Here is a 27,209-nt window from a genome sequence, read left to right on the forward strand (position 1 = left end):
TATTTCCTATATCTGGTCAGTACCCAATTCTCTGCTCTATCTGGTCAGAACCTCATTCTCTGCTCTATCTGGTCAGTACCTCATTCTCTCATATATCTGGTCAGTACCTCATTCTCAGCTCTATCTGGTCAGTACCTATTTCTCAGCTCTATCTGGTCAGTACCTCATTCTCAGCTCTATCTGGTCAGTACCTCATTCTCTGCTCTATCTGGTCAGTACCTAATTCTCTTCTCTATCTGGCCAGTACCTAATTGTCTCCTCTATCTGGCCAGTACCTCATTTTGTCTCTATCTGGTCAGTACCTCATTCTTTCCTATATCTGGTCAGTACCTCATTCTCAGCTCTATCTGGTCAGTACCTCATTCTCTCCTCTATCTGGTCAGTACCTCATTCTCAGCTTTATCTGGTCAATACCTCATTCTCTGCTTCATCTTGTCAGTACCTCATTCTCAGCTCTATCTGGTCAGTACCTCATTCTCAGCTTTATCTGGTCAGTACCTCATTCTCTGCCTCATCTGGTCAGTTCCTCATTCTCAGCTCTATCTGGTCATTACCTCATTCTAAGCTCTATCTGGTCAGTACCTCATTCTCTCCTATATCTGGTCAGTACCTCATTCCCAGCTCTATCTGGTCAGTACCTATTTCTCAGCTCTATCTGGTCAGTACCTCATTCTCAGCTCTATCTGGTCAGTACCTCATTCTCTTCTCTATCTGGCCAGTACCTCATTCTCTCCTCTATCTGACCAGTACCTAATTCTGTCTCTATCTGGTCAGTACCTCATTCTCTCCTATATCTGGTCAGTACCTCATTCTCAGCTCTATCTGGTCAGTACCTCATTATCTTCTCTATCTGGTCAGAATCTCATTCTCTGCTCTATCTGGTCAGTACCCAATTCTGTCTCTATCTGGTCAGTACCCAATTCTCAGCTCTATCTGGTCAGAACCTCATTCTCTGCTCTATCTGGTCAGTACCTCATTCTCTCCTATATCTGGTCAGTACCTCATTCTCAGCTCTATCTGGTCAGTACCTCATTCTCTCCTCTATCTGGTCAGTACCTCATTCTCAGCTTTATCTGGTCAATACCTCATTCTCTGCTTCATCTGGTCAGTACCTCATTCTCTGCTTCATCTGGTCAGTACCTTATTCTCAGGTCTATCTGGTCAGTACCTCATTCTCAGCTTTATCTGGTCAGTACCTCATTCTCAGCTCTATCTGGTCAGTACCTCATTCTCGTCTCTATCTGGTCAGTACTTCATTCTCAGCTCTATCTTACCAGTACCTCATTCTCTGCTCTATCTGGTCAGTACCTAATTATGTTTCTATCTGATCAGTACCTCATTCTCTCCTATATCTGGTCAGTACCCAATTCTCTGCTCTATCTGGTCAGAACCTCATTCTCTGCTCTATCTGGTCAGTACCTCATTCTCTCCTATATCTGGTCAGTACCCCATTCTCTGCTCTATCTGGTCAGAATCTCATTCTCTGCTCTATCTGGTCAGTACCTCATTCTCTCCTCTATCTGGTCAGTACCTAATTCTCAGCTCTATCTGGTCAGTACCTCATTCTCAGCTCTATCTGGTCAGTGCCTCATTCTCTCCTCTATCTGGTCAGTACCTCATTCTCTGCTCTATCTGGTCAGTACCTAATTCTCAACTCTATCTGGTCAGTACCCAATTATTTCCTATATCTGGTCAGTACCTCATTCTCTGCTCTATCTGGTCAGTACCTCATTCTCTCCTCTATCTGGTCAGTACCTCATTCTCTGCTCTATCTGGTCAGTACCCCATTCTCTGCTCTATCTGGTCAGTACCTCATTCTCAGCTCTATCTGGTCAGTGCCTCATTCTCTCCTCTATCTGGTCAGTACCTCATTCTCAGCTCTATCTGGTCAGTGCCTCATTCTCTCCTCTATCTGGTCAGTACCTCATTCTCTGCTCTATCTGGTCAGTACCTAATTCTCAACTCTATCTGGTCAGTACCTCATTCTCTCCTCTATCAGGTCAGTACCTCATTCTCTCCTCTATCTGGTCAGTGCCTCATTCTCTCCTCTATCTGGTCAGTACCTCATTCTCTGCTCTCTCTGGTCAGTACCTAATTCTCAGCTCTATCTGGTCAGTACCTCATTCTCTGCTCTATCTGGTCATTCCCTATTTCTCAGCTCTATCTGGTCAGTACCTCATTCTCAGCTCTATCTGGTCAGTACCTCATTCTCAGCTCTATCAGTTCAGTACTTCATTCTCAGCTCTATCTGGTCAGTACCTCATTCTCTGCTCTATCTGGTCAGTACCTAATTCTGTCTCTATCTGGTCAGTACCTCATTCTTTCCTATATCTGGTCAGTATCTCATTCTCTTCTCTATCTGGTCAGAACCTCATTCTCTTCTCAATCTGGTCAGTACCCAATTATTTCCTATATCTGGTCAGTACCTCATTCTCTGCTCTATCTGGTCAGTACCTAATTCTCATCTCTATCTGGTCAGTACCTCATTCTCTCCTCTATCTGGTCAGTACCTCATTCTCTGCTCTATCTGGTCAGTACCCCATTCTCTGCTCTATCTGGTCAGTACCTCATTCTCTGCTATATCTGGTCAGTACCTCATTCTCAGCTCTATCTGGTCAGTACCTCATTATCTTCTCTATCTGGTCAGAATCTCATTCTCTGCTCTATCTGGTCAGTACCCAATTCTGTCTCTATCTGGTCAGTACCCAATTCTCAGCTCTATCTGGTCAGAACCTCATTCTCTGCTCTATCTGGTCAGTACCTCATTCTCTCCTATATCTGGTCAGTACCTCATTCTCAGCTCTATCTGGTCAGTACCTATTTCTCAGCTCTATCTGGTCAGTACCTATTTCTCAGCTCTATCTGGTCAGTACTTCATTCTCAGCTCTATCTGGTCAGTACCTCATTCTCAGCTCTATCTGGTCAGTACCTCATTCTCAGCTCTATCTGGTCAGTACCTCATTCTCTCCTCTATCTGGTCAGTACCTCATTCTCAGCTTTATCTGGTCAATACCTCATTCTCTGCTTCATCTGGTCAGTACCTCATTCTCTGCTTCATCTGGTCAGTACCTTATTCTCAGGTCTATCTGGTCAGTACCTCATTCTCAGCTTTATCTGGTCAGTACCTCATTCTCAGCTCTATCTGGTCAGTACCTCATTCTCAGCTCTATCTGGTCAGTACTTCATTCTCAGCTCTATCTGGCCAGTACCTCATTCTCTGCTCTATCTGGTTAGTACCTAATTATGTTTCTATCTGATCAGTACCTCATTCTCTCCTATATCTGGTCAGTACCTCATTATCTTCTCTATCTGGTCAGAATCTCATTCTCTTCTCATTCTGGTCAGTACCTAATTATTTCCTATATCTGGTCAGTACCCAATTCTTTGCTCTATCTGGTCAGAACCTCATTCTCTGCTCTATCTGGTCAGTACCTCATTCTCTCCTATATCTGGTCAGTACCCCATTCTCTGCTCTATCTGGTCAGAATCTCATTCTCTGCTCTATCTGGTCAGTACCTCATTCTCTCCTCTATCTGGTCAGTACCTAATTCTCAGCTCTATCTGGTCAGTACCTCATTCTCAGCTCTATCTGGTCAGTGCCTCATTCTCTCCTCTATCTGGTCAGTACCTCATTCTCTGCTCTATCTGGTCAGTACCTAATTCTCAACTCTATCTGGTCAGTACCTCATTCTCTCCTCTATCTGGTCAGTACCTCATTCTCTCCTCTATCTGGTCAGTGCCTCATTCTCTCCTCTATCTGGTCAGTACCTCATTCTCTGCTCTATCTGGTCAGTACCTCATTCTCTCCTCTATCTGGTCAGTACCTAATTCTCAGCTCTATCTGGTCAGTACCTCATTCTCAGCTCTATCTGGTCAGTGCCTCATTCTCTCCTCTATCTGGTCAGTACCTCATTCTCTGCTCTATCTGGTCAGTACCTAATTCTCAACTCTATCTGGTCAGTACCCAATTATTTCCTATATCTGGTCAGTACCTCATTCTCTGCTCTATCTGGTCAGTACCTCATTCTCTCCTCTATCTGGTCAGTACCTCATTCTCTGCTCTATCTGGTCAGTACCCCATTCTCTGCTCTATCTGGTCAGTACCTCATTCTCAGCTCTATCTGGTCAGTGCCTCATTCTCTCCTCTATCTGGTCAGTACCTCATTCTCAGCTCTATCTGGTCAGTGCCTCATTCTCTCCTCTATCTGGTCAGTACCTCATTCTCTGCTCTATCTGGTCAGTACCTAATTCTCAACTCTATCTGGTCAGTACCTCATTCTCTCCTCTATCAGGGCAGTACCTCATTCTCTCCTCTATCTGGTCAGTGCCTCATTCTCTCCTCTATCTGGTCAGTACCTCATTCTCTGCTCTCTCTGGTCAGTACCTAATTCTCAGCTCTATCTGGTCAGTACCTCATTCTCTGCTCTATCTGGTCATTCCCTATTTCTCAGCTCTATCTGGTCAGTACCTCATTCTCAGCTCTATCTGGTCAGTACCTCATTCTCAGCTCTATCAGTTCAGTACTTCATTCTCAGCTCTATCTGGTCAGTACCTCATTCTCTGCTCTATCTGGTCAGTACCTAATTCTGTCTCTATCTGGTCAGTACCTCATTCTTTCCTATATCTGGTCAGTATCTCATTCTCTTCTCTATCTGGTCAGAACCTCATTCTCTTCTCAATCTGGTCAGTACCCAATTATTTCCTATATCTGGTCAGTACCTCATTCTCTGCTCTATCTGGTCAGTACCTAATTCTCATCTCTATCTGGTCAGTACCTCATTCTCTCCTCTATCTGGTCAGTACCTCATTCTCTGCTCTATCTGGTCAGTACCCCATTCTCTGCTCTATCTGGTCAGTACCTCATTCTCTGCTATATCTGGTCAGTGCCTCATTCTCAGCTCTATCTGGTCAGTACCTCATTATCTTCTCTATCTGGTCAGAATCTCATTCTCTGCTCTATCTGGTCAGTACCCAATTCTGTCTCTATCTGGTCAGTACCCAATTCTCAGCTCTATCTGGTCAGAACCTCATTCTCTGCTCTATCTGGTCAGTACCTCATTCTCTCCTATATCTGGTCAGTACCTCATTCTCAGCTCTATCTGGTCAGTACCTATTTCTCAGCTCTATCTGGTCAGTACCTATTTCTCAGCTCTATCTGGTCAGTACTTCATTCTCAGCTCTATCTGGTCAGTACCTCATTCTCAGCTCTATCTGGTCAGTACCTCATTCTCAGCTCTATCTGGTCAGTACCTCATTCTCTCCTCTATCTGGTCAGTACCTCATTCTCAGCTTTATCTGGTCAATACCTCATTCTCTGCTTCATCTGGTCAGTACCTCATTCTCTGCTTCATCTGGTCAGTACCTTATTCTCAGGTCTATCTGGTCAGTACCTCATTCTCAGCTTTATCTGGTCAGTACCTCATTCTCAGCTCTATCTGGTCAGTACCTCATTCTCAGCTCTATCTGGTCAGTACTTCATTCTCAGCTCTATCTGGCCAGTACCTCATTCTCTGCTCTATCTGGTTAGTACCTAATTATGTTTCTATCTGATCAGTACCTCATTCTCTCCTATATCTGGTCAGTACCTCATTATCTTCTCTATCTGGTCAGAATCTCATTCTCTTCTCATTCTGGTCAGTACCTAATTATTTCCTATATCTGGTCAGTACCCAATTCTTTGCTCTATCTGGTCAGAACCTCATTCTCTGCTCTATCTGGTCAGTACCTAATTCTCTCCTATATCTGGTCAGTACCCCATTCTCTGCTCTATCTGGTCAGAATCTCATTCTCTGCTCTATCTGGTCAGTACCTCATTCTCTCCTCTATCTGGTCAGTACCTAATTCTCAGCTCTATCTGGTCAGTACCTCATTCTCAGCTCTATCTGGTCAGTGCCTCATTCTCTCCTCTATCTGGTCAGTACCTCATTCTCTGCTCTATCTGGTCAGTACCTAATTCTCAACTCTATCTGGTCAGTACCTCATTCTCTCCTCTATCTGGTCAGTACCTCATTCTCTCCTCTATCTGGTCAGTGCCTCATTCTCTCCTCTATCTGGTCAGTACCTCATTCTCTGCTCTCTCTGGTCAGTACCTAATTCTCAGCTCTATCTGGTCAGTACCTCATTCTCTGCTCTATCTGGTCATTCCCTATTTCTCAGCTCTATCTGGTCAGTACCTCATTCTCAGCTCTATCTGGTCAGTACCTCATTCTCAGCTCTATCAGTTCAGTACTTCATTCTCAGCTCTATCTGGTCAGTACCTCATTCTCTGCTCTATCTGGTCAGTACCTAATTCTGTCTCTATCTGGTCAGTACCTCATTCTTTCCTATATCTGGTCAGTATCTCATTCGCTTCTCTATCTGGTCAGAACCTCATTCTCTTCTCAATCTGGTCAGTACCCAATTATTTCCTATATCTGGTCAGTACCTCATTCTCTGCTCTATCTGGTCAGTACCTCATTCTCTCCTCTATCTGGTCAGTACCTCATTCTCTGCTCTATCTGGTCAGTACCCCATTCTCTGCTCTATCTGGTCAGTACCTCATTCTCAGCTCTATCTGGTCAGTGCCTCATTCTCTCCTCTATCTGGTCAGTACCTCATTCTCAGCTCTATCTGGTCAGTGCCTCATTCTCTCCTCTATCTGGTCAGTACCTCATTCTCTGCTCTATCTGGTCAGTACCTAATTCTCAACTCTATCTGGTCAGTACCTCATTCTCTCCTCTATCTGGTCAGTACCTCATTCTCTCCTCTATCTGGTCAGTGCCTCATTCTCTCCTCTATCTGGTCAGTACCTCATTCTCTGCTCTCTCTGGTCAGTACCTAATTCTCAGCTCTATCTGGTCAGTACCTCATTCTCTGCTCTATCTGGTCATTCCCTATTTCTCAGCTCTATCTGGTCAGTACCTCATTCTCAGCTCTATCTGGTCAGTACCTCATTCTCAGCTCTATCAGTTCAGTACTTCATTCTCAGCTCTATCTGGTCAGTACCTCATTCTCTGCTCTATCTGGTCAGTACCTAATTCTGTCTCTATCTGGTCAGTACCTCATTCTTTCCTATATCTGGTCAGTATCTCATTCTCTTCTCTATCTGGTCAGAACCTCATTCTCTTCTCAATCTGGTCAGTACCCAATTATTTCCTATATCTGGTCAGTACCTCATTCTCTGCTCTATCTGGTCAGTACCTAATTCTCATCTCTATCTGGTCAGTACCTCATTCTCTCCTCTATCTGGTCAGTACCTCATTCTCTGCTCTATCTGGTCAGTACCCCATTCTCTGCTCTATCTGGTCAGTACCTCATTCTCTGCTCTATCCGGTCAGTACCCCATTCTCTGCTCTATCTGGTCAGTACCTCATTCTCAGCTCTATCCGGTCAGTACCCCATTCTCTGATCTATCTGGTCAGTACCTCATTCTCTGCTATATCTGGTCAGTATGAGACTGTTTGTGGCACCCTCTCCATCATCAATGTTTACAGTAACTACCCATGATTTGCCATATTCAGATTACAATGGCATGACTGACACTCAATCCAAAAGTTTTTTTCTCACTCACTGCTGAGAGGTTAGCTATAAATGGTTAGTCTCTCCCTCTCTCTCTCAAACATTAGACTCACTCAATAGATATGGGGTTTATCAAAATTGGTTTATTTTCTAATTCTTTGTGGGTCTGTGTAGTCTGATGGAAATATGTGTCTCTAATATGGTAATATATTTGGCAGGAGGTTAGGAAGTGCAGCTCAGTTTCCACCTCATTTTGTGGGCAATGTGCACATAGTCTCTATTCTCTTGAGAGCCAGGTCTGCCTTCAACGGCCTTTCTCAATAGCAAGGATATTCTCACTGAGTTTGTACATAGTCAAAGCTTTCCTTAAGTTTGGGTCAGTCACAGTGGTCAGGTAATCTGCCACTGTGTACACACTGTTTAGGGCCAAATACCATTCTAGTTTTCTCAGTTTTTTTGTTAATTCTTTCCAATGTGTCATGTAATTCTCTTTTCGTTTTATCATGATTTGGTTGGGTCCCCTTTGTGTTGCTGCACTGGGGCTCTTGTCGGTTCAGTTTGTGTTTGGACCAGCTTGCTTAGGGGACTTTTCTCCAGGTTCATCTCTCTGTAGTTGATGGCTTTGTTATGGAAGGTTTGGGAATCTCTTCCTTTTAGGTGGTTGTAGAATTTAACGGCTCTTTTCTGGATTTTGATCATTAGCGGGTATTGGCCCAATTCTGCTCAGCATGCATTATTTGGTGTTTTACCTTGTACATAGAGGATATTTTTTGCTGAATTCTGCATGCAGAGTCTCAATGAGCGGAGGGGAGGCCTCCCAACCATAAAGGGCAACGGGTTCTTTAACTTTTTCAAGATCTTTCGCCAGATGGTAATTGGTATCCTTTTGATGGCATAGAATACCCTTCTTGCCTTGTCTCTCAGATCGTTCACAGCTTTGTTTAAGTTACCTGTGGCACTTATGTTTAGGCCGAGATATGTATTGTTTTTGTGTTTGCACTAGGGCAACAGTGTCTAGATGAAATTTGTATTTGTGGTCCTGGCAACTGGACCTTTTCTGGAACACCATTATTTTTTGTCTTAATGAGATCTACTGTCCGTCCCCAGGTCTGACATAATCTGTGCAGAAGATCTATGTGCTGCTGTAGGCTCTCCTTAGTTGGGGACAGAACCACCAGATCATCAGCAAACAGACATTTGACTTCAGATTCTAGTTCGGTTCGGTTGGGTGCTGCCCTCGCCAATATGTTTATATATATATATATATATATATATATATATATATATATATATATATGTTGAAGAGGGTGGGGCTCAAGCTGCATCCCTGTCTCACCCCACGGCCCTGCGGAAGCAATGAGTGTTTTTTTGCCAAACTTAACCACACACCTCTTGTTTGTGTACATGGATTTTGTAATGTGGTATGTTTCTCCCCCAACACCACTTTCCATCAATTTGTATAGGAAACCCTCATGCCAAATTGAATCAATAGCTTTTTTGAAATCAACAAAACATGAGAAGACTTTGCCTTTGTTTTGTTTGTTTGTCAATTTGTGTGGGCAGGGTGAATACGTGGTCTGTCATTGGTAAAAAGCCAATTTGCCATTTGCTCAGTACATTGTTTTCACTGAGGAAATGTATGAGTCTGCTGTTAATGATAATTCAGAGGATTTTCCAAAGGTTTTTGTTGACGCATATCCCACGGTAGTTATTGGGTTCAAATTTGTCTTCACTTTTGTGGATTGGGGTGATCAGTTCTTGGTTCCAAATATTGGGGAAGATGCCAGAGCTGAGGATGATATATAAGTATAGGCAATTGGAATTTTTGGTCTCTCACTTTCTCTTGCTCTCTCTCGCTCTCAGGTTTGTAACCAGTCTGGTGTACTATGGGGTGAGTCTAAACGTGGGTAACTTTGGTCTGGACATCTATCTGACCCAGCTGATCTTTGGCATTGCTGAGCTCCCTGCCCGACTGGGCTCCCTGCCCCTCATAGAACACTTTGGACGGAGGATGTGTCAGGCCATCGCCCTGTTCTTCGGAGGCACAGCCTGTCTTGTTCTTCTAGCTGTTCCAGATGGTAAAATCAGTATTTTATAAAGGAGATTTTTATGCTGTTATTTTAATACTTTTCACATTATTAAGGTTGTTTTAACACTTGAAGATGGAATCCACATTTGTTGAAACAGCGCCACTCTTTTGCCCCAGCACTTTTGTTGATAAACAACATAGAGGAACGTCCGGCAGTGGTACATATTCTGATTAACAGAGTAGAGGAGCATCCACAGCGGTACATATTCTGATTAACGGAGTAGAGGAGCATCCACAGCGGTACATATTCTGATTAACAGAGTAGAAGAGCATCCACAGCGGTACATATTCTGATTAACGGAGTAGAGGAGCATCCACAGCGGTACATATTCTGATTAACAGATTAGAAGAGTGTCCACAACGGTACATATTCTGATTAACAGATCAGAAGAGTGTCCACAGCGGTACATATTCTGATTAACAGAGTAGAAGAGTGTCCACAGCGGTACATATTCTGATTAACAGATTAGAAGAGTGTCCACAACAGTACATATTCTGATTAACAGAGTAGTATCGTGTCCACAGTGGTACATATTCTGATCAACAGAGTAGAAGAGCATCCACAGCGGTATATATTCTGATTAACAGAGTAGAGGAGCAGCCACAGCGGTACATATTCAGATTAACGGAGTAGAGGAGCATCCACAGCGGTACACATTCTTATTAACAGAGTAGAAGAGCATCCACAGCGGTACATATTCTGATTAACAGAGTAGAGGAGCATCCACAGCGGTACATATTCCGATTAACAGAGTAGAAGAGTGTCCACAGCGGTACATGTTCTGATTAACAGAGTAGAGGAGCATCCACAGCGGTACATATTCTGATTAACAGAGTAGAAGAGTGTCCACAGCGGTACATATTCAGATTAACAGAGTAGAATAGTGTCCACAGCGGTACATATTATGATTAACAGAGCAGAGGAGCATCCACAGCGGTACATATTCTGATTAACAGAGTAGAGGATCATCCACAGCGGTACATATTCTGATTAACAGAGTAGAGGAGCATCCACAGCGGTACATATTCTGATTAACAGAGTAGAAGAGTGTCCACAGCTGTACATATTATGATTAACAGAGTAGAGGAGCATCCACAGCGGTACATATTCTGATTAACAGAGTAGAAGAGTGTCCACAGCGGTACATATTCTGATTACCGGAGTAGAGGAGCATCCACAGCGGTACATATTCTGATTAACAGAGTAGAAGAGCATCCACAGTGGTACATATTCTGATTAACAGAGTAGAGGAGCATCTACAGCGGTACATATTCTGATTAACAGAGTAGAATCGTGTCCACAGCGGTACATATTCTGATCAACAGAGTAGAGGATCATCCACAGCAGTACATATTCTGATTAACAGAGTAGAGGAGCATCCACAGCGGTACATATTCTGATTAACAGAGTAGAAGAATGTCCACAGCTGTACATATTATGATTAACAGAGTAGAGGAGCATCCACAGCGGTACATATTCTGATTAACAGAGTAGAAGAGTGTCCACAGCGGTACATATTCTGATTAACAGAGTAGAGGAGCATCCACAGCGGTACATATTCTGATTAACAGAGTAGAGGAGCACCCACAGCGGTACATATTCTGATTAACAGAGTAGAAGAGTGTCCACAGCGGTACATATTCTGATTAATGGAGTAGAAGAGTGTCCGGCAGCGGTACATATTCTGCTGTTCTATCGTGATGTCTGAGGAAGTAAAACACGTTGTTGTTTACTTATCTTGTTATGGCTGCAATCCCACTAACGGGATCGATATGACAACTACCAGTGAAAATAGAGGGCGCCAAATTCAAACCACAGAAATCTCATAATTACAACTCCTAAAACATACGTGTCTCATACCATTTTAAAGCTATTCTCGTTGTTAATCCCACCAAAGTGTCCGATTTCAAATATGCTTTTCAGCAAAAGCACTACAAACGATTATGTTAGGTCTCCACCAAACCACAATAAGCACAGCCATTTTCCAGCGAAATATAGCATTCACAAAAAGCAGAAATAAAGGGAAAATTAATCACTAACCTTGAATTATCTTCATCAGATGACACTCATAGGACTTCATGTTACACAATACATGCATGTTTTGTTTGATAAAGTTCAAATTTATATCAAAAACTATTATTAGTATTAGATTCACTAGTTCCAAAAACATAAAGTGATTTTGCATAGCCACATCGTTTCAACAGAAATACTCATCATAAATGTAGATGATAATACAAGTTATACACATGAAATTATAGATATACCTCTCCTTAATGCAACCGCTGTGTCAGATTTCATAAAAAGTTTACGGAAAAAGCAACCCATGCAATAATCTGAGACGGAGCTCAGAACAGTAGCTCACCAGAAAAGCAGTAACAAACAGTAACAAATTAGCCGCCATGTATTAAAAACCAGAAAGTACATGATAAATGTTTCCTTACCTTTGATGAACTTCATCAGAATGCAGTCCTAGGAATCCCAGATCCACAATAAATGCTTGATTTGTTCGAAAATGTCCGTTATTTATGTCCAATTAGCTAATTTGGTTAGCGCGTTTGGTAAACAATTCCAAAGTCACAAAGCGCGTCCACTATAACGTGACGAAATATCCAAAAGTTCCATAACAGTAAGTAGAAACATGTCAAACGATTTACTGAATCCATTTTTAGAATGTTGTTTACATATATCTTGAATAACTTTCCAACCAGAGAATTAGAATGACCTCAGATGACCGGTGGAACGCAGGTCCTTCCCCTGTGAACGCGCTTAGTGAATACATGGTCAACTCGTGGCAGTGGTGACTATTTCCTGTCTCATTCGACCCCCCTTCACATTGGAGTCATCAGACAAAGTTCTATTGACTGTTGACATCTAGTGGAAGGCGTAGGAAGTGAAAACTCATCCATATCTCGCTGTAATTTCAATGAGAGCTTGGTTGAAAATCTGCCACCCCTAGGAAAAAAAACCAGCAAGTGGAATTTCAGGTTTTTGCCTGCTATATGAGTTCTGTTATACTCACAGACATAATTCAAACAGCTTTAGAAACTTCAGAGTGTTTTCTATCCAATACTAATAATATGCATATATTAGCAACTGATACTGAGGAGCTGGCCGTTTATAATGGGCACCTTTTCATCCAAGCTACTCAATACTGCCCCTGCAGCCATAACAAGTTATTTGTTGTAATATCACAAACGACTGTTTCACCAATTAAGGATTCTAGCTTTAAGTGTTATTTTCTAAATACTTTTGACACTCAACACACTATTATTTAAAAAATATATGTGCTAGTTTTAATTCTTAAGCACCTGTAACACTTTTGTAATTCAATCCGTTTAACAGATTCTCTGTCTGATTGTTTCTCCTCCCTCAGACATGCCAGTAGTGACGACAGTCATAGCCGTGTCAGGGAAATTTGCCCTGGCTGCCTCCTTCACCATCATCTATGTTTACACAGCAGAGCTCTATCCCACTGTAGTGAGGTATGTTCATTACAGCTGAGCTCTATCCCACTGTAGTGAGGTATGTTTACACAGCTGAGCTCTATCCCACTGTAGTGAGGTATGTTTATTACAGCTGAGCTCTATTCCACTGTAGTGAGGTATGTTTATTACAGCTGAGCTCTATCCCACTGTAGTGAGGTATGTTTATTACAGCTGAGCTCTATCCCGCTGTAGTGAGGTATGTTCATTACAGCAGAGCTCTATCCCACTGTAGTGAGGTATGTTTATTACAGCTGAGCTCTATCCCACTGTAGTGAGGTATGTTTATTACAGCTGAGCTCTATCCCACTGTAGTGAGGTATGTTCATTACAGCTGAGCTCTATCCCACTGTAGTGAGGTATGTTTATTACAGTTGAGCTCTATCCCACTGTAGTGAGGTATGTTTACACAGCTGAGCTCTATCCCACTGTAGTGAGGTATGTTTATTACAGCTGAGCTCTATCCCACTGTAGTGAGGTATGTTTATTACAGCTGGGCTCTATCCCACTGTAGTGAGGTATGTTCATTACAGCTGAGCTCTATCCCACTGTAGTGAGGTATGTTCATTACAGCTGAGCTCTATCCCACTGTAGTGAGGTATGTTTATTACAGCTGAGCTCTATCCCACTGTAGTGAGGTATGTTTACACAGCTGAGCTCTATTCCACTGTAGTGAGGTATGTTCATTACAGCTGAGCTCTATCCCACTGTAGTGAGGTATGTTCATTACAGCTGAGCTCTATCCCACTGTAGTGAGGTATGTTTATTACAGCTGAGCTCTATCCCACTGTAGTGAGGTATGTTTATTACAGCTGAGCTCTATCCCACTGTAGTGAGGTATGTTCATTACAGCTGAGCTCTATCCCACTGTAGTGAGGTATGTTTATTACAGCTGAGCTCTATCCCACTGTAGTGAGGTATGTTTATTACAGCTGAGCTCTATCCCACTGTAGTGAGGTATGTTTATTACAGCTGAGCTCTATCCCACTGTAGTGAGGTATGTTTATTACAGCTGAGCTCTATCCCACTGTAGTGAGGTATGTTTATTACAGCTGAGCTCTATCCCACTGTAGTGAGGTATGTTTATTACAGCTGAGCTCTATCCCACTGTAGTGAGGTATGTTTACACAGCTGAGCTCTATCCCACTGTAGTGAGGTATGTTTACACAGCTGAGCTCTATCCCACTGTAGTGAGGTATGTTCATTACAGCTGAGCTCTATCCCACTGTAGTGAGGTATGTTTATTACAGCTGGGCTCTATCCCACTGTAGTGAGGTATGTTCATTACAGCAGAGCTCTATCCCACTGTAGTGAGGTATGTTTATTACAGCTGAGCTCTATCCCACTGTAGTGAGGTATGTTTATTACAGCTGAGCTCTATCCCACTGTAGTGAGGTATGTTCATTACAGCTGAGCTCTATCCCACTGTAGTGAGGTATGTTTATTACAGCTGAGCTCTATCCCACTGTAGTGAGGTATGTTTACACAGCTGAGCTCTATCCCACTGTAGTGAGGTATGTTTATTACAGCTGAGCTCTATCCCACTGTAGTGAGGTATGTTTATTACAGCTGAGCTCTATCCCACTGTAGTGTGGTATGTTCATTACCGCTGAGCTCTATCCCACTGTAGTGATGTATGTTTACACAGCTGAGCTCTATCCCATTGTAGTGAGGTATGTTTACACAGCTGAGCTCTATTCCACTGTAGTGAGGTATGTTTACACAGCTGAGCTCTATCCCACTGTAGTGAGGTATGTTTACACAGCTGAGCTCTATTCCACTGTAGTGAGGTATGTTCATTACAGCTGAGCTCTATCCCACTGTAGTGAGGTATTTTCATTACAGCTGAGCTCTATTCCACTGTAGTGAGGTATGTTTATTACAGCTGAGCTCTATCCCACTGTAGTGAGGTGAGATGTTCATACTGCTAAAACACATTGGCTTGAACACACACAGATACAGGCCTAAACGTTTCAACATACTTACTTACATGGGTGCGGGCAGCAATCGGTACAGAGAACTTAGTTTTACTTGCATTTTAAAGCAGTTGGAGGCCTCGGAAGGAGTGTTGTATGGCTTTGAAGATTGTTTGGAGGTTTGTTAGCACAGTGTCCAAAGAAGGGCCAGATGTATACAGAATGGTGTCGTCTGCTTAGAGGTGGATGTTTGTTTATTCCATGTGTAACTCAGTGTTGTTGTTATTGTCACACTGCTTTGCTTTATCTTGGCCATGTCGCAGTTGCAAATGAGAACTTGTTCTCAACTAGCTTACCTGGTTAAATAAAGGGGAAATAAAAAATAAAAACAGAATCACCAGCAGCAAGAGCGACATCATTGATGTATACAGAGAAGAGAGTCTGCCCGAGAATTGAACCCTGTGGCACCCCTATAGAGACTGCCAGAGGTCCAGACAACAGGCCCTCCGATTTGACACACTGAACTCTATCTGAGAAGTAGTTGGTGAACCAGGCGAGGCAATCATTTGAGAATCCAAGGTTATTGAGTCTGCCGATAAGAATACGGTGATTGACAGAGTCGAAAGCCTTGGCCAGGTCGATGAAGACGGCTGCACAGTGCTGTCTTTTATCGATGGCGGTTTTGCTATCGCTTAGGACCTTGAGTGTGGCTGAGGTGCACCCATGTCCAGCTTGGAAACCATATTGCATAGTGGAGAAGGTACGGTGGGATTTGAAAGGGTCGGTGATCTGTTTGTTAACTTGGCTTTCGAAGATTTTAGAAAGGCAGGGGAGGATGGATATAGATCTATCACAGTTTGGGTCTAGAGTGTCTCCCCCTTTGAAGAGGGGGATGACCGCGGCAGCTTTCCAATATTTGGGGATCTCAGACGATACGAAAGAGAGGATGAACAGGCTAGTAATAGTGGTTGCAATAATTTCTGCGGATAAGAGAGGGTCCAGATTGTCCAGCCCAGCTGATTTGTAGGGGTCCAGATTGTCCAGCCCAGCTGATTTGTAGGGGTCCAGATTGTCCAGCCCAGCTGATTTGTAGGGGTCCAGATTGTCCAGCCCAGCTGATTTGTAGGGGTCCAGATTGTCCAGCCCAGCTGATTTGTAGGGGTCCAGATTGTCCAGCCCAGCTGATTTGTAGGGGTCCAGATTGTCCAGCCCAGCTGATTTGTAGGGGTCCAGATTGTCCAGCCCAGCTGATTTGTAGGGGTCCAGATTGTCCAGCCCAGCTGATTTGTAGGGGTCCAGATTGTCCAGCCCAGCTGATTTGTAGGGGTCCAGATTGTCCAGCCCAGCTGATTTGTAGGGGTCCAGATTGTCCAGCCCAGCTGATTTGTAGGGGTCCAGATTGTCCAGCCCAGCTGATTTGTAGGGGTCCAGATTGTCCAGCCCAGCTGATTTGTAGGGGTCCAGATTGTCCAGCCCAGCTGATTTGTAGGGGTCCAGATTGTCCAGCCCAGCTGATTTGTAGGGGTCCAGATTGTCCAGCCCAGCTGATTTGTAGAGGTCCAGATTGTCCAGCCCAGCTGATTTGTAGGGGTCCAGATTGTCCAGCCCAGCTGATTTGTAGGGGTCCAGATTGTCCAGCCCAGCTGATTTGTAGGGGTCCAGATTTTGCAGCTCTTACAGAACATCGGCTGTCTGGATTTGGGTGAAGGAGAAGCGGGGGGGGGGGGGGGTGCTGAGATGTTGGCCGGGGTAGGGGTAGCCAGGTGGAAAGCATGGCCAGCCATCGAAAAATGCTTATTGAAATGATTGATTATCGTAGATTTATCGGTGGTGACAGTGTTTCCTATCATCACTGCAGTGGGCAGCTGGGAGGAGGTGCTCTTATTCTCCATGGACTTTACAATGTCCCAAAACATTTTGGAATTAGTGCTACAGGATGCAAATGTATTTTTGAAAAAGCTAGCCTTAGCTTTCCTAACTGACTGAGTGCATTGGTTCCTGACTTCCCTGAAAAGTTGCATATCGCAGGGTCTATTCGATGCTATTGCAGTCCGCCACAGGATGTTTTTGTACTGGTCAAGGGCAGTCAAGTTGGGGTGAACCAAGGGCTATATCTGTTCTTAGTTCTACATTTCTTGAATGGGGCATGCTTATTTAAGATGGTGAGGAAAGCAATTTAAAGGAGCACCCAGGCATCCTCTACTGACAGAATGAGGTCAATATCCTTCCAGGATACCCGGTCCAGGTTGATTAGAAAGGCCTGCTCGGAGAAGTGTTTTAGGGAGCGTTTGACAGTGATGAGGGGTGGTCGGTTTACGGCAGACCCATTACGCACGCAGGCAATGATTGCTGACGTCCTGGTTGAAAACAGCAACGGTGTATTTAGAGGGCAAGTTGGTCAGGGTGATATCTAAGAGGGTTACGTATTTAGGGTTGTACCTGGTACGTTCCTTGATAATTTGTGCGATTGAGGGCATGTAGCTTAGATTGTAGGACGGCCGGTGTGTTAAATAAGCATGTCCCTGTTTAGGTCACCTAACAGTGCGAACTCTGACGATAGATGGGCGGCAATCAATTCACATATGGTGTCCAGTGAACAGCTGGGGGATTAAGGGGGTCTATAACAAGCGGCAACGGTGAGAAACTTGTTTCTGGAAATTTTTTAAAGTAGAAGCTCGAATTGTTTGAGCACAGACCTAGATAGTATGACAGATCTCAGGATATCTCTGCAGTAGATTGCAACTCCGCCCCTCTGGCAGTTCTATCTTGTCCGAAAATGTTATAGTTAGGGATGAACATTTCTGGATTTTTGGTGGCCTTCCTAAGCCAGGATCCAGACACGGCTAGGACATCCGGGTTGGCGAAGTGTGCTAAAGCAGTGAATAAAACAAACTTAGGGAGAAGGCTTCTAATGTTAACATGCATGAAACCATGGCTTTTACGGTTACAGAAGTCAACAAATGAGAGCACCTGGGGAATGGGAGTGGAGCTAGGGGCTGCAGGGCCTGGGTTAATCTCGACATCACCAGAGGAACAGAGGACTGGTCGTCTAGTGCGTTTGGAACAGAGAGTAAAAGGAGCAGATTACTGGGCACAGAAGAATAGATTCAAGGCATAATGTACCGACAAGGGTATGGTAGGATGTGAATACAGTGGAGATAAGCCTAGGCACTGTGTGACGATGAGAGAGGTTTTGTCTCTAGAGGCACCATTTAAGCCAGGTGTGGTCATTGCATTTGTGGGGGGTGGAACAAAAGGGCTAGCTAAGTCATATTGAGCAGAGCTGGAGGCTCTACAGTGAAATAAGACAATAATCACTAACCAAAACAGCCATAGACAAGGCATATTGACATAAGGGAGAGGCATGTGTAACCGAGTGATCATAGGGTCCAGTGAGTAGCTAGGCGAGCTGGAGACACGATGATTCAGACAGCTAGCGGGCCGGGGAGAGCATCTTGGATTTTTTGACAGGTCTGAACTTCCTGATCTGTGTGTTGTCTTGCAGACAGAACGGAGTGGGTCTGAACTCCATGTGTATGGTCTTGCAGACAGAACGGAGTGGGTCTGAACTTCCTGATCTGTGTATTGTCTTGCAGACAGAACGGAGTGGGTCTGAACTCCATGTGTATGGTCTTGCAGACAGAACGGAGTGGGTCTGAACTTCCTGATCTGTGTATTGTCTTGCAGACAGAACGGAGTGGGTCTGAACTCCATGTGTGCCCGTGTGGCTGGCATCCTTGCCCCCCTGATTAGACTGCTGGAGGTGTATCACTATTCCATCCCTATGTTGATCTATGGCATCCTGCCCTTCCTGGGTGGAGGCCTCTGCTTCATGCTGCCTGAGACACTCAACACTGAGCTACAAGACCACACTGAACCACAGGAGAAGGACTCAGTGTGAGTATCATTCTGGAGGGATGGGGATGGATGGATGGATGAGAGAGCAAATGGATAGAAGGATGTTATATTTTTGAGACCTCCTTGAAAGCAGTCTGGTTCAGCGTGCTTATATTGTCGTAATTTCAACTGTGTTGATATCAAGATTTAGCATTTCCACTGTAATAAATTATTTCAAATGGTGTATTTCTGCAAGTAGATTGCTTACTTGTTATTTTTTATTCTAGAACTCCTGAGAAGTTGAATCTTGAAAATGGACTCAGTCATGTAGAGGATAAGACAGAAGAAACAATAATCACAAAAATGTAAATTATTATCACTGTTTTATATTATCTTGAGCTTTACATAGAGTATGTGATTGTTTGATTATTATCAATATCAAGTAGATCTACTAAATGGTCAATCAAAACATTCGATTGTTATTCAGATGTCATACTATATTGTTGGAGAGACATTTTGTAAACATAACTACTCTATTTTGTATTAATCAAATTATAAAATACATTATTTATATCACAAAAAACGTTTAGATATAATTGAACATTTCTAAATAAAAATATAAATGATAAAATATATGTTTGTATAAATCACTGCTTCGGTTCCAAATACATTTCCTTTATTTTTATACGCTTGGATTATATGTGTATTGTTATTGTATTGCTAGATATTGCTGCATTGTTGGAGCTACAGTAGACTGTTGGAGCAGACTGTTGGAGCTACAGTAGACTGTTGGAGCTACAGTAGACTGTTGGAGCAGACTGTTGGAGCTACAGTAGACTGTTGGAGCAGACTGTTGGAGCTACAGCAGGACTGTTTGGAGCTACAGTAGCCTGATTGGAGCAGACTGTTGGAGCCACAGTAGACTGTCTGGAGCAGACTGTTGGAGCTACAGTAGGACTGTTGAGCAGAGCTGTTGGAGCTACAGTAGACTGTTGGAGCAGACTGTTGGAGTACAGCAGACTGTTGAGCGCTACAGTAGGACTGTTGGAGCAGACTGTTGGAGCTATCCAGTAGACTGTTGGAGCAGACTTGTTTGGAGCTATCAGTAGACTGTTTGGAGCAGACTGCTTGGAGCTACAGTAGCCTGTTTGGAGCAGACGTTTGGAGCTACAGTAGACTGTTGGAGCAGGACTGTTGAGAGCTACAGTAGACTGTTGGAGCAGAATGTTGGAGCTACAGTAGACTGATTGGAGCAGACTGTTGGAAGCTCAGTTAGGACTGTTGGAGCTACAGTAGACTGTTGGAGCAGACTGTTGGAGCTACAGTAGACTGTTGGCGCAGACTGTTGGAGCTACAGTAGACTGTTGGAGCAGACTGTTGGAGCTACAGTAGACTGTTGAGCAGACTGTTGGAGCATACAGTAGACTGGTTAGGAGCTACCGTAGATTGGGAGCGACTGTAGGAAGCTGTTAGGAGCAGGACTTGGTTGGAGCTACAGCAGACTGATTGGAGCTACAGTAGACTGTTGGAGGCAGACTGTTGGAGCTACAGTAGACTGTTGGAGCAGACTGTTGGAGCTACAGTAGACTGTTGGAGCAGGACTGTTGGAGCTACAGTAAGACTGTTGGAGCAGACTGTTGGAGCTACAGTAGACTGTTGGAGCAGACTGTTGGGAAGCTACAGTAGGTTCGGAGCTCAGTAGATTGGAAGCAGACTGTTGGAGCTACAGTAGACTGTTGGAGCAGACTGTTGGAGCTACAGTAGACTGTTGGAAGCTAGTAGCGTTTGGAGCTACGTAGACTGTTGGAGCCTACCAGTAGACTGTTGGAGCAGACTGTTGGAGCTACAGTAGACTGTCTGGAGCTACAGTAGACCTGTTTAGCTACATAAACTGTTGGAGCTACAGTAGACTGTTGGAGCAGACTGTTGGAGCTACAGTAGACTGTTGGAGCTACAGTAGACTGTTGGAGCAGACTGTTGGAGCTACAGTAGACTGTTGGAGCTACAGTAGACTGTTGGAGCAGACTGTTGGAGCTACAGTAGACTGTTGGAGCAGACTGTTGGAGCTACAGTAGACTGTTGGAGCAGACTGTTGGAGCTACAGTAGACTGTTGGAGCAGACTGTTGGAGCTACAGTAGACTGTTGGAGCTACAGTAGACTGTTGGAGCAGACTGTTGGAGCTACAGTAGACTGTTGGAGCAGACTGTTGGAGCTACAGTAGACTGTTGGAGCAGACTGTTGGAGCTACAGTAGACTGTTGGAGCAGACTGTTGGAGCTACAGTAGACTGTTGGAGCTACAGTAGACTGTTGGAGCAGACTGTTGGAGCTACAGTAGACTGTTGGAGCAGACTGTTGGAGCTACAGTAGACTGTTGGAGCAGACTGTTGGAGCTACAGTAGACTGTTGGAGCTACAGTAGACTGTTGGAGCTACAGCGACTGTTGGGAGCTACAGTACGACTGTTGGAAGCAGACTGTTGGAGCTACAGTAGACTGTTGGGCAGACTGTTGGAGCCCAGTACTGTGGAGCTTAGTGACATGTTGGAGCCAGACTGCTTGGAGCATCACAGTAGCCTGTTGCGACGCAGACTGGTTGCGAGCTACCGTAGACTGTTGGGAGCTACAGTAATGTTGGAGCATAGACTGTTGACTACAGTAGACTGTTGGAGCAGACCTGTTGGAGCTACAGTAGACTGTTGGAGCAGACGTTGTGGAGCTACAGTAGACTGTTTGGAGCAAGACTGTTGGAGCTACAGTAGACTGTTGGAGCAGACTGTTGGAGTCTTATAGTAGATCTGTTGGAGCAGACTGTTGGAGCTACTAGTAGACTGTTGGCAGCAGCTCTGTTGGAGCTACAGTAGACTGTTGGAGCAGGACTGTTGGAGCTACAGTAAGGATCTGTTGGAGCAGGAACTGTTGGAGGCTCACGTAGACTGTTGGAGCAGGACTGTTGGAGGCTACAGTAGGACTGTTCGGAGCAGACTGTTGGAGCTACAGTAGACTGTTGGAGCAGACTGTTGGAGCTACAGTAGACTGTTGGAGCAGACTGTTGGAGCTACAGTAGACTGTTGGAGCTACAGTAGACTGTTGGAGCAGACTGTTGGAGCTACAGTAGACTGTTGGAGCAGACTGTTGGAGCTACAGTAGACTGTTGGAGCAGACTGTTGGAGCTACAGTAGACTGTTGGAGCTACAGTAGACTGTTGGAGCAGACTGTTGGAGCTACAGTAGACTGTTGGAGCAGACTGTTGGAGCTACAGTAGACTGTTGGAGCAGACTGTTGGAGCTACAGTAGACTGTTGGAGCAGACTGTTGGAGCTACAGTAGACTGTTGGAGCAGACTGTTGGAGCTACAGTAGACTGTTGGAGCTACAGTAGACTGTTGGAGCAGACTGTTGGAGCTACAGTAGACTGTTGGAGCTACAGTAGACTGTTGGAGCTACAGTAGACTGTTGGAGCAGACTGTTGGAGCAGACTGTTGGAGCTACAGTAGACTGTTGGAGCTACAGTAGACTGTTGGAGCTACAGTAGACTGTTGGAGCAGACTGTTGGAGCTACAGTAGACTGTTGGAGCAGACTGTTGGAGCTACAGTAGACTGTTGGAGCAGACTGTTGGAGCTACAGTAGACTGTTGGAGCAGACTGTTGGAGCTACAGTAGACTGTTGGAGCAGACTGTTGGAGCTACAGTAGACTGTTGGAGCTACAGTAGACTGTTGGAGCAGACTGTTGGAGCTACAGTAGACTGTTGGAGCTACAGTAGACTGTTGGAGCTACAGTAGACTGTTGGAGCAGACTGTTGGAGCTACAGTAGACTGTTGGAGCAGACTGTTGGAGCTACAGTAGACCTGTTGGAGCTACAGTAGATGTTGGAGCAGACTGTTGGAGCTACAGTATGACTGTTGGAGCTACAGTAGACTTTGGAGCTACAGTGACTGTTGGAAGCAGACTGTGGAGTACAGTAGACTGTTGGAGCAGACTGTTGGAGCTACAGCTAAGACTGTTGAGCAGAACTGTTGAGCTACAGGTTAGACTGTTGGAGCAGACTTGTGGGCTACAGCAGACTGTTGGAGCTACAGTAGACTGTTGGAGCAGACTGTTGGAGCTACAGTAGAACTGTTGGAGCAGACTGTTGGAGCTACAGTAGACTGTTGGAGCAGACTGTTGGAGCTACAGTAGACTGTTGGAGCTCAGTAGACTGTTGGAGCTGCAGTAGACTGTTGGAGCAGACTGTTGGAGCTACAGTAGACTGTTGGAGCAGACTGTTGAAGCTACAGTAGACTGTTGGAGCAGACTGTTGGAGCTACAGTAGACTGTTGGAGCTGCAGTAGACTGTTGGAGCAGACTGTTGGAGCAGACTGTTGGAGCTACAGTAGACTGTTGGAGCAGACTGCTAAAGTTACAGTAGACTGTTTGAGCTACAGTAGACTGTTGGAGCTACAGTAGACTGTTGGAGCTACTGTAGACTTTTGGATCAGAATGTTGGAGCTACAGTAGACTGTTGGAGCTACAGCAGACTGTTGGAGCTGGAGCAGACTGTTGGAGGTGGAGCAGACTGTTGTAGTAGACTGTTGGAGCTACAGTAGACTGTTGGAGCAGACTGTTGGAGCTGCAGTAGATTGTTGGAGCTACAGTAGACTTTTGGAGCTATAGTAGACTGTTGGAGCAGACTGTTGAAGCTACAGTAGACTGTTGAAGCAGACTATTGAAGCCACAGTAGACTGTTGAAGCAGACTGTTGAAGCTACAGTAGACTGTTGAAGCAGACTATTGAAGCTACAGTAGACTGTTGAATGAGACTATTGAAGCTACAGTAGACTTTTGGAGCAGACTGTTGGAGCTGCAGTAGACTGTTTGAGCTGCAGTAGACTGTTGGATCTACAGTAGACTGTTGGAGCTACAGTAGACTGTTGGAGCTGCAGTAGACTGTTGGAGCTACAGTAGACTGTTGGAGCTACAGTAGACTGTTGGAACTACAGTAGACTGTTTGAGCTACAGTAGACTGTTGGAGCAGACTGTTGGAGCTACAGTAGACTGTTGGAGTAGACTGTTGGAGTAGACTGTTGGAGCTAGAGTAGACTGTTGGAGCAGAATGTTGGAGCCACAGTAGACTTTTGGAGTAGACTGTAGGAGTAGACTGTTGGAGCTACAGTAGACTGTTGGAGCCGACTGTTGGAGCTGCAGTAGACTGTTGGAGCTATAGTAGACTGTTGAAGCTACAGTAGACTGTTGAAGCACACTATTGAAGCTACAGTAGACTGTTGGAGCAGACAGTTGAAGCTACAGTAGACTGTTGAAGCTGCAGTAGACTGTTGAAGCAGACTATTGAAGCTACAGTAGACTGTTGAAGCAGACTATTGAAGCTATAGTAGACTGTTTGAGCTACAGTTGACTTTTGGAGCAGACTGTTTGAGCTACAGTAGACTTTTGGAGTAGACTGTTGGAGCTACAGTAGACTGTTGGAGGTACAGTAGACTGTTGGAGCTACAGTAGACTGTTGGAGCAGACTGTTGGAGCTACAGCAGACTGTTGGAGCTACAGTAGACTGTTGGAGCAGACTGTTGGAGCTACAGTAGACTGTTGGAGCTACAGTAGACTGTTGGAGCAGACTGCTAAAGTTACAGTAGACTGTTTGAGCTACAGTAGATTGTTGGAGCTACAGTAGACTGTTGGAGCTACTGTAGACTGTTCGAGCTACAGTAGACTTTTGGATCAGAATGTTGGAGCTACAGTAGACTGTTGGAGCTACAGCAGACTGTTGGAGCTGGAGCAGACTGTTGGAGGTGGAGCAGACTGTTGTAGTAGACTGTTGGAGCTACAGTAGACTGTTGGAGCAGACTGTTGGAGCTGCAGTAGATTGTTGGAGCTACAGTAGACTTTTGGAGCTACAGTAGACTGTTGAAGCTATAGTAGACTGTTGGAGCAGACTGTTGAAGCTACAGTAGACTGTTGAAGCAGACTATTGAAGCCACAGTAGACTGTTGAAGCAGACTGTTGAAGCTACAGTAGACTGTTGAAGCAGACTATTGAAGCTACAGTAGACTGTTGAAGGAGACTATTGAAGCTACAGTAGACTTTTGGAGCAGACTGTTGGAGCTGCAGTAGACTGTTTGAGCTGCAGTAGACTGTTGGATCTACAGTAGACTGTTGGAGCTACAGTAGACTGTTGGAGCTGCAGTAGACTGTTGGAGCTACAGTAGACTGTTGGAGCTACAGTAGACTGTTGGAACTACAGTAGACTGTTTGAGCTACAGTAGACTGTTGGAGCAGACTGTTGGAGCTACAGTAGACTGTTGGAGTAGACTGTTGGAGTAGACTGTTGGAGCTAGAGTAGACTGTTGGAGCAGAATGTTGGAGCCACAGTAGACTTTTGGAGTAGACTGTTGGAGTAGACTGTTGGAGCTACAGTAGACTGTTGGAGCCGACTGTTGGAGCTGCAGTAGACTGTTGGAGCTATAGTAGACTGTTGAAGCTACAGTAGACTGTTGAAGCACACTATTGAAGCTACAGTAGACTGTTGGAGCAGACAGTTGAAGCTACAGTAGACTGTTGAAGCTGCAGTAGACTGTTGAAGCAGACTATTGAAGCTACAGTAGACAGTTTGAGCTTTTGGAGCAGACTGTTGGAGCTAAATTAGACTTTTGGAGTAGACTGTTGGAGCTAAATTAGACTTTTGGAGCAGACTGTTGGAGCTAAATTAGACTGTTGGAGCTAAATTAGACTGTTGGATCTACAGTAGACTGTTTTAGCTACAGTAGACTGTTGGAGCTACAGTAGACTGTTGGAGCATAATGTTGGAGCTACAGTAGACTTTTGGAGTAGACTGTTGGAGCTACAGTAGACTGTTGGAGGTACAGTAGACTGTTGGAGCTACAGTAGACTGTTGGAGCAGAATGATGGAGCTACAGTAGACTTTTGGAGTAGACTGTTGGAGTAGACTGTTGGAGCTACAGTAGACTGTTGGAGGTACAGTAGACTGTTGGAGCTACAGTAGACTTTTGGAGCTACAGTAGACTGTTGAAGCAGACTGTTGGAGCAGAATATTGGAGCTACAGTAGACTTTTGGAGTAGACTGTTGGAGTAGACTGTTGGAGCTACAGTAGACTGTTGGAGTAGACTGTTGGAGCTACAGTAGACTGTTGGAGTAGACTGTTGGAGGTACAGTAGACTTTTGGAGTAGACTTTTGGAGTAGACTGTTGGAGCTACAGTAGACTGTTGGAGTGGGCTGTTGGAGCTACTGTAGACTGTTGGAGCTACAATAGACTGATGGAGCTACAGTAGACTGTTGGAGCAGGCTGTTGGAGCTACTGTAGACTGTTGGAGCTACTGTAGACTGTATTTAATTGCACCTGCGATAACATCTGCAAAACTGTGTACATGACCAATAAACTTTTGATTTGATCTAGAAAAAAAGGTGTAATCACAGTCATTTTGCTGATATGGAAAACATGAAATGAGAATCCTGTTTGGGATCATCCATTTGTCTCTCAGTAATCATTCATAATATTTGTCTGTAATAAAGTTACTACATTACTTTAATGAAATGAAAATGCTATTAAAACACTTTATATATGCACGTGTCTGTGTTGTCATGTGTCTGTGTTGTCATGTGTCTGTGTGGTCACTAAACTCACCATCAAGGAGCTCTATATGACGTTGGTCCAGCTAGATCCCAGCGTCTCATTGGTTCTCTGCAGCCAGCGGTCTTCGTGTTGGTTGTGGCCAAAGCCCTCGTCATAGTTCCCTTTCCTGCTGAACAGCTGCTGCTAGTGGAATACACAGTAGAACTCCCGGGTACAGTGGAGCATAGCTGCTCCTGCTACAACATGCAGACAGACCCACTGCGTCTATTTCCTTAATGGATACATATTTTGCTGATTTGCGAAGTTAATTGTTTAATTCCAGCATTCATGTCCAGGATTGTAATAAATGTCTTCATTTCCTGCTCTGTGTTGTCATTGACACACTGTAGCTAGGCTTCCATTGGAGATTTTAATGCAAATATTCTAATGTCTGCATAAAACAATATGCACATTTTCATCAAACTGAATTTTTGCAGATAAAAGACTGTGCGTGATGATGTAGTGCATATGAAAATACCTTTTGTTGTTGAATTCCCAGGTACCGAATGAAAAATACAAGTTAAATGGGTCTCCATTGCATTTTTAACTGTACTTATGGATTTGTCACAAAAGCTTTAGCGTTTATGTAGAAAATGTGCCCAGATCTGGTCTGCTGCCTGCACTCTAGCCAACAGCTCACACATACAGTGCAGATAGGCAACCTACGTTGAGATTATTATGGATAAGAGCAATATTATTTGTATTTGTCAAACTGCAGCCAAGCATCGATCATCATGTCACCAGACTAAGACCCTGAATATTTATTGG

The 27,209-nt window shown here is 44.3% G+C and overlaps 1 protein-coding gene across 2 annotated transcripts in view; it reads left to right on the plus strand.

The window, feature by feature from the left end:
• Positions 1-19,510, plus strand: part of slc22a13b (solute carrier family 22 member 13b) — an 89,162-nt gene extending 69,652 nt beyond the window's left edge. The window contains exons 7-10 of one of the 2 annotated variants that reach the window (XM_031796926.1): positions 9,361-9,575; positions 12,961-13,069; positions 18,673-18,882; positions 19,110-19,510. In XM_031796926.1, coding sequence (XP_031652786.1) covers positions 9,361-9,575; positions 12,961-13,069; positions 18,673-18,882; positions 19,110-19,191 — 616 coding nt within the window. In that variant the 3' untranslated portion in view covers positions 19,192-19,510. The other variant, XM_031796927.1, reaches the window with a different exon arrangement.
• The last annotated feature ends 7,699 nt before the right edge of the window (positions 19,511-27,209 follow it).

Source organism: Oncorhynchus kisutch, linkage group LG18, assembly GCF_002021735.2.
Source record: "Oncorhynchus kisutch isolate 150728-3 linkage group LG18, Okis_V2, whole genome shotgun sequence".
NCBI classification, from domain to species: domain Eukaryota; kingdom Metazoa; phylum Chordata; class Actinopteri; order Salmoniformes; family Salmonidae; genus Oncorhynchus; species Oncorhynchus kisutch.